The sequence below is a fragment of the Schistocerca nitens genome, chromosome 4, assembly GCF_023898315.1.
Source record: "Schistocerca nitens isolate TAMUIC-IGC-003100 chromosome 4, iqSchNite1.1, whole genome shotgun sequence".
NCBI classification, from domain to species: Eukaryota; Metazoa; Arthropoda; class Insecta; order Orthoptera; family Acrididae; genus Schistocerca; species Schistocerca nitens.
Window position 1 is genome coordinate 888,898,082 of NC_064617.1, and position 15,505 is coordinate 888,913,586.

General features: G+C 41.4%; 1 protein-coding gene across 1 annotated transcript in view; it reads left to right on the forward strand.

Annotated features, from left to right (window-relative positions):
- Window positions 1-15,264, forward strand: part of LOC126252644 (uncharacterized) — a 257,033-nt gene extending 241,769 nt beyond the window's left edge. The window contains exon 9 of the mRNA XM_049953546.1: window positions 14,627-15,264. Coding sequence (XP_049809503.1) covers window positions 14,627-15,037 — 411 coding nt within the window. The 3' untranslated portion in view covers window positions 15,038-15,264. The remainder of the gene's footprint in view (window positions 1-14,626) is intronic.
- Window positions 15,265-15,505: the final 241 nt, after the last annotated feature.

Consider the following 15,505-nt stretch of genomic DNA (forward strand, 5'->3'; position numbering starts at 1 on the left):
TGCATGAGTGTGATGTCCTTAGGTTAGTTAGATTTAAGTAGTTCTAATTCTAGGGGACTGATGACCTCAGATGTTAAGTCCCATAGTGCTCAGAGCCATTTGAACCATTTTTAGCCCCCTTTTCCTCTGTGTATAAGACTTGTACATCTATTATGTATTTGTGGTTGTTGTTCAGGAAATGTTCCGCAAAGGCTGAATCCGGCTTCTTCAATTTCCAGCTAAACTCAATCAATTAGAAATTTTATAAATTAAAAGACAGATGTGTACAACCCACATCTATTACTAAACGAGCAAAACCCAATTCAGTTATTCACCTCTTTTAGATGAGAACACAACCCCAGGATAGAAGCAAAACTTTGGGCCTCACTCCGTCAGTAGCTAAAAAGTTCCTGGCTGATCCATAACTTCAGTCCTGTCATGTTAGTCTGATTCCTGAACTGTGTAATTACATATGTAATTTGTTAAAAAATGGTCATTGACGTAATTTTACATTAAGCTGTGAATCGATGCCTTAAGAAACTGAGATGATTTTCTTTGCCTGAGCATTATCATCTTTGGGGTTCAGTAATGAAAATGGGCTTATAGCCCGAAACCTAGATTGTGTAGTAACATTAATGATAAAATTTGTGAAACAAGGCAAAAAACAGTGTTTGTTTAGTTACTTTGCAATGTTTCACTAAGAACCCACAGTTAATTCAATTGAAATATTCTTTTTCTATTGTCGATCAGTTCTGCCACCTCTGAAAGTTTGTCGGAGGAGCTATAGTTCACCCATGGACGTACATGCGGACATACATATGTATTTATATATGTACGTACATGTGCTCCACATGTCCTCCTACACCACTCGGTCCATTTCAGCCAAACTCGTAGACATATAAATTGCTGTCTGGAAGGAAGGACTGTGGATGTAAGAACCACCTGCCTCTCAAAGGGGTCCGGTTGGTGGTGAAATAGAAACATAACTGAACTGTGCACAAATACCCAGAGTATGTGCCTCCAGAATTTGAAAATCAGCCCGCTTAATGACGTACAACCGACTTCAAACATAACTTTACACCTTACGAAATTTTTTCTCGCTGATGACCACCACAAAGCGATGAAAGGAAATACGTTTACTGCTTACTAGCCTAAATTTTTGCTGTTCATACAGTCAAACCTCAGCATCAGACAAGACTTAATTATTTACATCTTTACTACTAACTGTATCGCAATACATTTCTCAGTCGGCATCCGCATATACTACTGAATATACCTGCAAAATTATATCACTGTACGACACTTACAAGGGGAGGTCGCCAATTGTGAAATTCAGATTCGATTCATATTGCGCATAATAAAAGCTCATAGCCAGAGGTGTAATGTGGCAAAGCACCAAGATGCACTTCTCAGCCGTTGTCGAGAAAATCGACAGTTAAAAGAAACCGTAGAGGTGAAATACTCTCTACGATTTGTAACTTCTTAGAGCGTCGTGGCGCAGCGGTAAGCGCTCGGGTTCGTAATCCGAAGGTCGCCGGATCGAATCTCGCGCCATGCAACTTTTTTTTAGTATTTGTTATTAATATATATATATATATATATATATATATATATATATATATATATATTCCCGGCAATCAGTTGCAACAATTATGCATATAATAAGTTGTTGAAAGTCGTTTGTCGTGGAAAAACTGGCGACTTCGAACATGATTATGTTTTCTGCAAACAAAGTTGTATTTCACAAATGTTATTAATTGTCTTCATAATGTTTACACGTGTAGTTAACGGAAGACGTAGAAACGATATTCCGAAACGAATACGTATAGTGTAAGTCAAACTTTCGAATTAGAGACCCCATGATATATATATATATATATATATATATATATATATATATATATATATATATATATATATACATATGAATTACAAAAAACAAATACTAAAAGAAAATTGCATGGCGCGAGATTCGATCCGGCGACCTTAGACTCACGAACCCAAGCACTTACCGCTGCGCCACGACGCTATAGAAAGTTATACATCGTAGAGAGTATTTCACCGCAACGGTTTCTATTAACTGTCGATTTTCTCAACAACGGCTGAGAAGTGCATCTTGGTGCTTTGCCACATTACACCTCTGGCCATGAGCTTTTATTATGCGCAGTATGAATCGAATCTGAATTTCACAATTGGCGGCCTCCCCTTGTTAGTATGATAAAACTAGAGAAACTACGAGTAGTTCATGTCAGAACGGTACACAAATCACCAACACCATTATTTTATAATGAGAGTTCCATTGCTTACCAGATGACTTCTTTCTTAAAATAGTCACAAGTTCGAAGCAGTTTTATACAGTTGAGTGCGATTCTTTAAACAATCTGTGATTTACTGGTTACTTATTATCTTTGTAGAAGGAAAGATTGTGGGGTTAACAACCATCTACATGCCTTACAGATGCGAATGATTCAGGGACACCTGGAGCAATTTCAGCTAAATTTGTTCTCTACATGACTTATCATTTGTATAAAAATACCATAGGCGTAAATTCCCTCTTCCGCACCCTCATGCTGCTAGGGTCGGTGGTGTGGATGAGTCTATTTATTTTCCCTATTTCGTTCACTTGGAATTATTTTAAAGTTTGAAGTGCAATTTGTTTGTTATTTGTGCTGTTCAGTGTGTCAACCAGGTCGTGACAAGGAGCCTTGCAGCGAGCCAGTAACTTTGTCAACGAGTTTCGGCATCTAAGCCACACGGCCGAATTCTGCAGATAAACTTAACGTTCTGAATAAGTTCTGAAATAAAATACTGAACTAGATATATTGATCATGTAGTGTGCTTGTGGACAGATACCACCAGACAATTAAATATTTTTTTCAACATTTGAATTCACACCACAGTGAAATTAAGGTTACAAAGGAGTTGGGAGGAGACTCTTTCAACTTTTTAGAGGTCACTATCGGCATTAGTAAACAACAGATTTCATTTAAGATACACAGAAAAGTTAATTCAACAGACACAGTAATATTGGCCATTTTCCAGCATGCCATAACACACAAACATGCATCGATCGTTGAATCATTGTATTCATTGTAATTATATGAGGAAGAATGGTTACAAATCGAGCAATCATATTTAGAGCTAATCTAAACAGATCAACCGAATGTCTACAAAATAACCCTCCTGCAGAATACAGTTACCAGAACTACCATTAACTTTTAGATTCTAATATATTCCACTACGTAGTGCGCTACCTACTATCTGTACCACAAACAAAAGCAGGTTTTAAAAATGAGTTGGAAATAATTAAAGAAATATCATACAGTAATTGTTAGAGTCCTACCCTAACTGACAACATACTCGGCAAGCTTTTATCCTCCTTAGACAGCACAAAGCCACACTGGCAACAAATGGGTCTCTGTGCTATATGAAGGTAGGGTTCACAGGTACTTGCTAGGAAACTGAAATCCAAGAACTATGGTCCAGCTTCTATATGGAGCTATGGATATGGAGGTCACTGAGGTAGTGATATATCTACCAGACTAAGCATAAAAGGCGTTGAAGAGTAAAAAAAAAACAGAGATTCCTCGTTTGAATAAATGCAGAGAACTATCTTTACTTGAAATTCTGACCAAATCCTTGCCCTTACAAATGTAGCAGTAGCCAGTTAAAAATACTTCTCTCACCATTTGATGATGTTCTTGTTATAACTGTTCTGCACCCACATTCCATGGAGTCCTTTCTACACTTACCCCGCACTCCCCCCTCCCATCTATTTTTGGCCTGGTCATCACATTCACCAATTTGCCCATATAACTTAGCAGTATGAGCCACCACTCATTTGTAACTTTATTTGCCTTACACGTCCAGTTAGTTTTAATATTTAGATATAGTATAATATAAGATTTATTTGTTCAGAGTCTCTTTCGTTATTACATTATGCTTGTCTTTTCTATCGATACAGTGGTAAAATGCCACATGTTTTTGTGCAACAATCTTTGTACAGCTGTGAACCCTCGCTGAAGTTGTGTGGGTTCAGTTGTCTGTGCATTAAGTTATCTTACGATGGCCTAGGAACCTGAAACCCAATTCATAACTTTCATTCACCTAGTATGAATTTTATGACAGTTAATGCAGAAGATCTTTTCAACAGGATTTTCAAATATGATTTTAAGATCATTTACTTCTAACTAAACCCAAAATCGTGTTGCCTATTTGCCATCAACACTAACATTAATATTTTCAGACAGAATTAAATTAGTTAATTCTTATAACACTGACACTTTGAACTAAAGGAATTCAATTACCGGGGAGTCTTTCATAAAAGCAACATTTATTTCCTCCCTCAACTCCAATAAAATCCTCAGTAATTTTAGGCAACTTTTTAGCACTCAGGTTTAAGCAAAAGTAATTAAATAATTGGTTTTTCACCAGTTTTCATAATCAGGGTACTCGGAAATCGCTGTTTAAGAGGAGTGGAAAGATAGGAAACTAATCACGGTTGATACACAAATTTAAATGAATTACATTAACTTCATATACTTAAGTAAATGTGCTGATCCATACACTTTACAAAGATCTGACTTCTCCTCTCTGCTGAAGTGATTGCGCAATGTTGGTGATGAATACATAACACCAGGTGGACTTTCCGTTGTAAGTACTTTGCTCTGTTATTATCTTCTTGGCGATGATCATCAACTTTTATGGTATTTTCCAGAAACAGAGCAATATTTGAGAGCCATTTATCCACTCGAGGCTTTTCCACATTAACTCCAAATACTGAAAGCTTCAGTCGGCACCTGCGCTGTCCTCTTTCCAGTTACTAGTTGTCGACTGTACGTTTGCTAATCTTCGACTGACTATTGTTTCACCTTTTCCCTTGTACCAACCACATTTTGCGCGCGCTAGTTCACTTTCGTTTCAGAGGGAAGCACATCGAGTTTTCATTTATACAATTTAAAAGTCCTAAGCGTTAATCAGCATATACATAGTTGTATATTCATACCTTTCACAAAATCCCTTAATTTACACATATTAGTAAATCAATAAAAATACATATAATTAAAGTCGTCCTCCTCCAAACGCTGCAAAGTATTCCAACGGTGAAGAGAAAACACAATGCATATCTTTCTACATATTTACAGCATATGAAAGAATACCTACCGAAGAAAACATACTGTATATAAAGCATAATTAATCAAAAAATAATGTTTAGGATCATAACTATGGTTTTACAAAATGACCTTAAGAAAATCATTCTGACTACTTAAACTGAATGGGTGATTCAGCTGACAAGACTGGTATATGAGGTATGAGAGAGACTTCTTGAGTTGCTGAATCTGTGAGTGTAGTAGCCTCAATGATATTATTTAGTATGGTTTCAGTCTGCGAACAGTTAGCACTACCAACTTTCAGATGAATCAGAATGCACAGTAGTATTTTAATCATAGCACGATAAGCGAAAAATACAACTTTCCTCGTAGGGAGGTATTCTGTTAAAACCGACTAAGAGGAAGAAAACAAAGCAACCAATTGTTGTGTTTACAATTTTTATTTAAATTTATATACCGGGCGATCAGAAATGGTCTGAAACCTTGTAAGGTCGTTTCAGAGTAGGTTGTGCCAGACAAACAATATACAGGGTGAGCAGGGAGGAAAGGGACATGCGTATTGGGGTGATAGCATTGGTGATTCTGAACACAAAAAATTTGAAATGAACATAATGTCCTCTTAACCGTTTCCTACAAACAATTATTTGAAAATCACGGCCGTCAATTGTATGTCCTTCTTCACCAGTATTCATATCCGAACATAACCAAAGCGCACTTCCCACGGCATGTGGTCGGGCGAATAAACCTGAAAGTTTACTCTCAAGTATAAGACTGTACGAATGAGCTCAGATTCGGAGCACAGCAGCTGTCTACAGGAGCTGCAAATGGACTGCAGTTAACACTGAACTTTTTGGGCATTTTTTGAGAAAATGTATACAACGAAACAAAACATTAACTCACAATACTTCGTTTATCATCACCTGCATTTGTCCTGCTCCCCACTGCTTTCATCAGTTTCCTCGGAAACCGTTAAGAATCAGACACAAGTACATGCGACGTTTATAGTTCAGAATCACTAATACTGTCGCCCTTCAAAACATTCATCTTTCGTCCTAACTCAACCCACACATGCGAGAAACGATTCTTTTTATGATTTAAATGACCTGCTGTCACCAACTGCGAGAAAGAAAAGGAAGTTACACATTTTCACAGCGCAGCATATTCTACCTCGCTGTCAGTTTTGACAGAAAACCTGAACACCTCCGTCCAAAGTTTATTACTAGAGTATCGTGTAAAAATCGAAGTAAATAGGTGTAAAATATTTCGAGACCTTTACAAACTATCTAAGACAAAAAATGACGCATCAAGAGCGAATTGTCCGAATGGTAAAGACAAACAGATGATTACAATATCAGAAAAATTGCATGATTTATTGAAGAAAAAGAGATCCACGCACTGCTCTGGTCCACCTCTGGCCCTTATGCAAGCACTGTAATCCTCCAGACGTTCTTCATTGAGGAGACCTCTGGCAACCTTGCTGGCAAAGGCAGAGTTTGGCAAGCGTGAACACAAGCAGTAGAAAGTTTCGCCTTTTGCAGTGGGCATTGTCTTGCTGAAATGTAAGTCCAGGGAGGCTTGCTATAAAGGGCAACAGTACAGTGGATATAGTTTTGTCGACGTACCGCTGTGCTTGTAATGTTATGTGAGCCTCACCGCCCTTTTCTTAACTAATTTGTGCCTAATTTTATTCTGAGAAGCTCAGTAATGTATGTAAATACCAAGTGAAGCGCAGCTGGACGGCAAGAAACTCTTTAGCGCGCAATCCCCGCAACGATAGTAGTTGTGAATCTTTGAGTACGGACTCTAGAAAAAAAGATAATTGATGTTGTTGTTGTGGTCTTCAGTCCTGAGACTGGTTTGATGCAGCTCTCCATGCTACTCTATCCTGTGCAAGTTTCTTCATCTCCCAGTACCTACTGCAACCTACATCCTTCTGAATCTGCTTAGTGTATGCATCTCTTGGTCTCCCCCTACGATTTTTACCCTCCACGCTGCCCTCCAATACTAAATTGGTGATCCCTTGATGCCTCAAAATATGTCCTACCAACCGATCCCTTCTTCTGGTCAAGTTGTGCCACAAACTCCTCTTCTCCCCAATCCGATTCAGTACCTCCTCATTAGTTATGTGATCTACCCATCTAATCTTCAGCATTCTTCTGTAGCACCACATTTCGAAAGCTTCTATTCTCTTCTTGTCCAAACTATTTATCGTCCATGTTTCACTTCCATACATGGCTACACTCCATACAAATACTTTCAGAAAAGACTTCCTGACACTTAAATCTATACTCGATGTTAACAAATTTCTCTTCTTCAGAAACGCTTTCCTTGCCATTGCCAGTCTACATTTTATATCCTCTCTACTTCGACCATCATCGGTTATTTTGCTCCCCAAATAGCAAAACTCCTTTACTACTTTAAGTGTCTCATTTCCTAATCTAATACCCTCAACATCACCCGACTTACTTCGACTACATTCCATTATCCTCGTTTTGCTTTTGTTGATGTTCATCTTATATCCTCCCTTCAAGACACCATCCATTCCGTTCAACTGCTCTTCCAAGTCCTTTGCTGTCTCTGACAGAATTACAATGTCATCGGCGAACCTCAAAGTTTTTATTTCTTCTCCATGGATTTTAATACCTACTCCGAATTTTTCTTTTGTTTCCTTCACTGCTTGCTCAATATACAGATTGAATAACATCGGGGAGAGGCTACAACCCTGTCTTACTCCCTTCCCAACCACTGCTTCCCTTTCGTGTCCCTCGACTCTTATAACTGCCATCTGGTTTCTGTACAAATTGTAAATAGCCTTTCGCTCCCTGTATTTTACCCCTGCCACCTTTAGAATTTGAAAGAGAGTATTCCAGTCAACATTGTCAAAAGCTTTCTCTAAGTCTACAAATGCTAGAAACGTAGGTTTGCCTTTCCTTAATCTTTCTTCTAAGATAAGTCGTAAGGTCAGTATTGCCTCACGTGTTCCAGTATTTCTACGGAATCCAAACTGATCTTCCCCGAGGTCGGCTTCTACCAGTTTTTCCATTCGTCTGTAAAGAATTCGTGTTAGTATTTTGCAGCTGTGGCTTATTAAACTGATTGTTCGGTAATTCTCACATCTGTCAACACCTGCTTTCTTTGAGATTGGAATTATTATATTCTTCTTGAAGTCTGAGGGTATTTCGCCTGTTTCATACATCTTGCTCACCAGATGGTAGAGTTTTGTCAGGACTGGCTCTCCCAAGGCCGTCAGTAGTTCCAATGGAATGTTGTCTACTCCGGGGGCCTTGTTTCGACTCAGGTCTTTCAGTGCTCTGTCAAACTCTTCACGCAGTATAGTATCTCCCATTTGATCTGCATCTACATCCTCTTCTATTTCCAAAATATTGTCCTCAAGTACATCGCCCTTGTATAGACCCTCTATATACTCCTTCCACCTTTCTGCTTTCCCTTCTTTGCTTAGAACTGGGTTTCCATCTGAGCTCTTGATGTTCATAGAAGTGGTTCTCTTATCTCCAAAGGTCTCTTTAATTTTCCTGTAGGCAGTATCTATCTTACCCCTAGTGAGATAAGCCTCTACATCCTTACATTTGTCCTCTAGCCATCCCTGCTTAGCCATTTTGCACTTCCTGTCAATCTCATTTTTGAGACGTTTGTATTCCTTTTTGCCTGCTTCATTTACTGCATTTTTATATTTTCTCCTTTCATCAATTAAACTCAATATTTCTTCTGTTACCCAAGGATTTCTACTAGCCCTCGTCTTTTTACCTACTTTATCCTCTGCTGCCTTCACTACTTCATCCCTCAAAGCTACCCATTCTTCTTCTACTGTATTTCTTTCCCCCATTCCTGTCAATTGTTCCCTTATGCTCTCCCTGAAACTCTGTACAACCTCTGGTTCTTTCAGTTTATCCAGGTCCCATCTCCTTAAATTCCCACCTTTTTGCAGTTTCTTCAGTTTTAATCTACAGGTCATAACCAATAGATTGTGGTCAGAGTCCACATCTGCCCCTGGAAATGTCTTACAATTTAAAACCTGGTTCCTAAATCTCTGTCTTACCATTATATAATCTATCTGATACCTTTTAGTATCTCCAGGGTTCTTCCATGTATACAACCTTCTATCATGATTCTTAAACCAAGTGTTAGCTATGATTAAGTTGTGCTCTGTGCAAAATTCTACCAGGCGGCTTCCTCTTTCATTTCTTAGCCCCAATCCATATTCACCTACTACGTTTCCTTCTCTCCCTTTTCCTACACTCGAATTCCAGTCACCCATGACTATTAAATTTTCGTCTCCCTTCACTATCTGAATAATTTCTTTTATTTCATCATACATTTCTTCAATTTCTTCGTCATCTGCAGAGCTAGTTGGCATATAAACTTGTACTACTGTAGTAGGTGTGGGCTTCGTATCTATCTTGGCCACAATAATGCGTTCACTAAGCTGTTTGTAGTAGCTTACCCGCGTTGCTATTTTCCTATTCATTATTAAACCTACTCCTGCATTACCCCTATTTGACTTTGTGTTTATAACCCTGTAGTCACCTGACCAGAAGTCTTGTTCCTCCCGCCACCGAACTTCACTAATTCCCACTATATCTAACTTTAACCTATCCATTTCCCTTTTCAAATTTTCTAACCTACCTGCCCGATTAAGGGACCTGACATTCCACGCTCCGATCCGTAGAACGCCAGTTTTCTTTCTCCTGATAACGACATCCTCTTGAGTAGTCCCCGCCCGGAGATCCGAATGGGGGACTATTTTACCTCCGGAATATTTTACCCAAGAGGACGCCATCATCATTTAATCATACAGTAAAGCTGCATGCCCTCGGGAAAAATTACGGCCGTAGTTTCCCCTTGCTTTCAGCCGTTCGCAGTACCAGCACAGCAAGGCCGTTTTGGTTATTGTTACAAGGCCAGATCAGTCAATCATCCAGACTGTTGCCCTTGCAACTACTGAAAAGGCTGCTGCCCCTCTTCAGGAACCACACGTTTGTCTGGCCTCTCAACAGATACCCCTCCGTTGTGGTTGCACCTACGGTACGGCCATCTGTATCGCTGAGGCACGCAAGCCTCCCCACCAACGGCAAGGTCCATGGTTCATGGGGGGGGGGGGGGGCCTGGCGCCCAGCCGCGGGGGTCTCGTCTCGCGACAAGACGAATCCCCCAAGCTAGGGCTGAGTCTCAACAGATCGCAGCGTGGCAACTGCTCTACCGAGTACAACACCCCGCCCGGTACCTAAGTCGTCTACAGACGATTCCGAGTCCCGACATCGAAATATAGACACCCATGGTCGACCGGTAGAGGCAGGGCGGCGCCGGGAACAGATCCCAGACAGCGCCGCCCGAGTGCCCCGTCCGGCAAACAAGTTGGGCCCGTACGGCGCGGCGCCACGTGGGTCGACCGCGCCTAGTAAAGTCACGTATTTTCGAGCCTTTCGACCCTCGGGACTCCTTAGCGATATCGTTGCCACAATGGCTAGACGGGATTCGGCCTTAGAGGCGTTCAGGCTTAATCCCACGGATGGTAGCTTCGCACCACCGGCCGCTCGGCCGAGTGCGTGAACCAAATGTCCGAACCTGCGGTTCCTCTCGTACTGAGCAGGATTACTATCGCAACGACACAGTCATCAGTAGGGTAAAACTATCCTGTCTCACGACGGTCTAAACCCAGCTCACGTTCCCTATTAGTGGGTGAACAATCCAACGCTTGGCGAATTCTGCTTCGCAATGATAGGAAGAGCCGACATCGAAGGATCAAAAAGCGACGTCGCTATGAACGCTTGGCCGTCACAAGCCAGTTATCCCTGTGGTAACTTTTCTGACACCTCTTGCTGGAAACTCTCCAAGCCAAAAGGATCGATAGGCCGTGCTTTCGCAGTCCCTATGCGTACTGAACATCGGGATCAAGCCAGCTTTTGCCCTTTTGCTCTACGCGAGGTTTCTGTCCTCGCTGAGCTGGCCTTAGGACACCTGCGTTATTCTTTGACAGATGTACCGCCCCAGTCAAAAAAAAAAAAAGTTACTCTGTATCTTGTGGAAAGAGTGCGTGTTGCTAGGCCGTCGCTCAGAATGTATTGTTACATTTAATAAAAATTGTTATTTTAGTGATAAAACCTAGTAAAATATGTGTAAGATTTGCCAAACATTTATGTATACGAATTTTCTGGAAGTGAAGAATATAAATAATTTATTGAACAAAAAGAGATCCACGCACTGCTCTGGTCCACCTCTGGCCCTTATGCAAGCCCTGTAATCCTCCAGACGTTCTTCATTGAGGAGACCTCTGGCGACCTTGCTGGCAAAGGCAGATTAAATTTTGTGTCGAATTGTTTGTGCTCTCTGTAGATTAGTTCAGACGTTCTTTCCATGGATAGGGACTGCAACTGCTGTGTTCGGATGCAGGCTGAGTTGGCATCCCTTCGCTCCCAGCTTCAGGCAGTGTTGGCTTCGGTCACACAGCTTGAGGCTGTTGCCAATGGGCATCACTGTGGGGGTCCGGATGGGGGTTTGTCGGGGACGGCCAGCTCGTCCCACGCATCCCCCGATCGGACTACGACTGTGGCTGCCTGGGATACTACCACATTGAGGCTGATCCCTCACCTGTGGCAGAGTGGGAGGTCGTATCGAGGTGTGGCAGGGGGCGAAAGACATTCCGGAGGGCTGAACGGAAAGCCTCTCCAGTTTGTCTGACGAACCGGTTTCAGGCTCTGTCTCAGGCTGATACTGATCTTCGTCCGGACATGGCTGCTTGTCCTGTTCCAGAGGTTGCCCCTCAGTCTGCAAGATCCGGGCGGTCGCAGAGGGTGGGCTTACTGGTAGTTGGGAGCTCCAACGTCAGGCGCGTAATGGGGCCCCTTAGGGATATGGTAGCAAAAGAGTGGAAGAAAACCAATGTGCACTCCATGTGCATACCGGGGGAAGTCATTCCAGATGTGGAAAGGGTCTTTCCGGATGCCATGAAGGGTACAGGGTGCACCCATCTGCAGGTGGTTGCTCATGCAAGCACCAATGATGTGTGTCGCTATGGATCGGAGGAAATCCTCTCTGTCTTCCGGCGGCTATCTGATTTGGTGGAGACTGCCAGTCTCGCTATCAGGATGAAAGCAGAGCTCACCATCTGCAGCATCGTCGACAGGACTGACTGCGGACCTTTGGTACAGAGCCGAGTGGAGGGTCTGAATCAGAGGCTGAGACGGTTCTGCGACCGTGTGGGCTGCAGATTCCTCGACTTGCGCCATAGGGTGGGGGGTTTCGGGTTCCGCTGGATAGGTCAGGAGTCCACTACACGCAGCAAGCGGCTATACGGGTAGCAGGAGTTGTGTGGAGTGGACTGGGCGGTTTTTTAGGTTAGATGGCCTCGGGCAAGTACAGAAAGGGCAACAGCCTCAAAGGGTGCGGGTCAAAGTGAGGACATGCGGGGGCCAAACAGTAATCGGTATTGTAATTGTAAACTGTCGAAGCTGCATTGGTAAAGTACCGGAACCTCAAGCGCTGATAGAAAGCACCGAAGCTGAAATCGTTATAGGTACAGAAATCTGGCTGAAGCCAGAGATAAATTCTGCCGAAATTTTTACAAAGGCACAGACGGTGTTTAGAAAGGATGGATTGCATGCAACCGGTGGTGGCGTGTTTGTCGCTGTTAGCATTAGTTTATCCTGTAGTGAAGTAGAAGTGAATAGTTCCTGTGAATTATTATGGGTAATTCAGTAATTAGTACCGTTAAAGGTGAAATCAGAAGCTTTTACAAGACAGTCCCAAAACCAGCAGATACATCCACTAAATATTTTGTAAGCTGGGTTGATGATATCAAAAAGTTGATCAGTAGACCCAATGTAACATGTATAGATTATCTTAGGAGTGCAAACCTAAATCATAATAGGGCCAGATCATCATTGAAACACTTTAAAGAGGTACACAAAACATGAAGTCAAAGAAATGAAAAATTCATACAGTACAGATATGTTTACTATGTCAAACAATCTACTGAAAGGAATAATACATTACATTGCAGCACCATTAGCATATTCTATAAACCAGTGTCTCCAAGAAGGGGTTTTTCCTGATCCTCTCAAACTATCCAGGGTAAGTCCAGTCTTTAAGAAGGGTATCAAATCAGATCCTGCAAACTACAGACCAATCTCACTAATTCCAGTACTAGGAAACGTCTATGAAGGCATAATACATCAGAAGATGTATGAGTACCTAAAACTAAATGGTATGTTAAGTGCATCACAGTTTGGTTACAGAAAATGAAGGTCAACTATACATACCATAGAGCTCTTAGTCACAGACATTTTAGCAGCATTCATGGACCATGCTCACACAAGTAATCTTATGTGATCTGAGCAAAGCTTTTGGAAGTGTTGACCACTTACTTTTGCTCTCTAAACTTGAGTACTATGGAATATGTGATAAAAGTTTCAAACTCATCAAATCATACCTCAATTAAAGGAAACAGGTGGTGAGTTCAGGAAGTCATCTGTCAAACACACTCGAGTTTAAACATGGATTGCCACAGGGATCTAAACTGGGACCACTTCTTTTCCTTGTACACATAAATGACTTACCAGGAAATATAGATGAAAGACATATATGTATGTAGATGATACAACTTTTCTATCTGTAACCCATGTACTTCATAACCTTGTAAGTGATATGAAATTGGCAAAATAAAATGCAACATCATGGTTTAATGCAAATGGTCTACTATTAAATGAGGAAAAGACCCAAAATATGTGGTTCAGTCTATCAAAGACTACAAAAATAGGAAAACTAAAGGCGAAGTTTTTAGGTATCATACTTGATAACAGTCTAACATGGAACTCTCATGTTGATCACATAATGGTTAGGTTGTCAAAAGTTATATATTTGTTGAAGAGACTGATGTGTTGTGTGACATTTGAGTTTGTAAGGACAGCGTACTTTGCCTTTTTTTCAATTTGTTTTAAGGTATGGGTTAATACTCTGGGGAAACAGCAGAAAAATAATTGAAATTAAGGTGATCCAGAAGAAAGCAATCAGAGTAATTGATAAGGTAGATAATAGAACATATTGTAAACCATTGTTCATTAAATATACAATTTTAACAGTTATTAATTTACATATTCTTGACAGTGTTAACTACATACTTTCTGAACTACTCAGTTGAAGTGTAACAAATCAAAGGCATGACTACTATACAAGAACCTGTGCTTCTCTGCTGTTGCCACAAAATAGATTAGCTAAAACTAACAATAGTCATAAGTACATGGCAATTAAAATATATAACGAAGTGTCTAAAAATCCATCAATCAAGCCTGACAAATTAATTAAAGAAAATGTACATAACTTCTTGTTAATTAATCAATTCTATTCATTGGAAGAATTTTTAGAAATGCCCAATATCAACTTAAATATGCAAAAATTTATTTTGTAAAATTAATAGGTTAAGTGAACTGACAAAGTCTATTGCATGTAGCAATGCTGAATGAACAATAAAGAATCTGAATCTGAATCCCGTGTTTGTGACGTACTCCTTCACTCCTGTCCAGGAGGAGCTCCTGCAGGAGGAGCAGCGGCAGCTGGGCAACGGCAGCGACTCGGCGGGTCTGGGCCTCCACCGCACCGGCAGCCTGCCGCCCCGAGTGCGCGCCGAGCCGACCCAGGAGGAGAGTGGGGCGCAGCAGCCGAGCAGCAGGCTGGAGCCCGTGGCGGAGGCCGCCGCCCCCAGGGCCGCCTACAGCCCCCGGAAGCGCGCGTCGCTGCCCGCCATCTCGGCCGGCCTCTGCAGGCCGTCCCCGCGTCTCGAGGGCTTCAGGAACGACATCTCGCCGCTGCGGGAGGTGGCCGACCAGAGTCCCGAGGCCGAACGGTGCACCGGCAGCAGGACTTTGCAAGATGGCGTCAGTGAAAAGCCTTTCGAGAACAAGTCTTTCGTGTCAACAAATCAAATGGCGAGCTAACTTTGTAGCTCAGACACTGTACTAAGGCCACTAGTGACACGAGCAATGGAATCTGAAAATGGTGAACTAGGTTTCGCTCAATACTGACGGGAAACGAAACCGATAATTAATGTGTCGTACAAGTATTGAACTTCATTAAATCCCATGAAGACGTGACATGTAACCAGGCAACTGATTGTATCAGTTACTTCTTTCAGAAAAAGTAACTGAATCTACGTATATATAATTCTGTGACAAACAATAAAAAAAATCTGTGCTTCATCTGAGCTAAACAGTGCTAGTTTTGTAACTACATTTTTTCCTTAAAATTACAGGGAGACAGAATAGATGGACTGTATTTATTTTAATAAGGCTAAATTCTATCATCGATTACTAGAGTTTCATTATTTAATTCACTGTTTACTATAGTGCATTTTACCACGATTTATTCATCTCCTCCCCTCTCTGTTCTTTTTTTGTTTCTTCCTA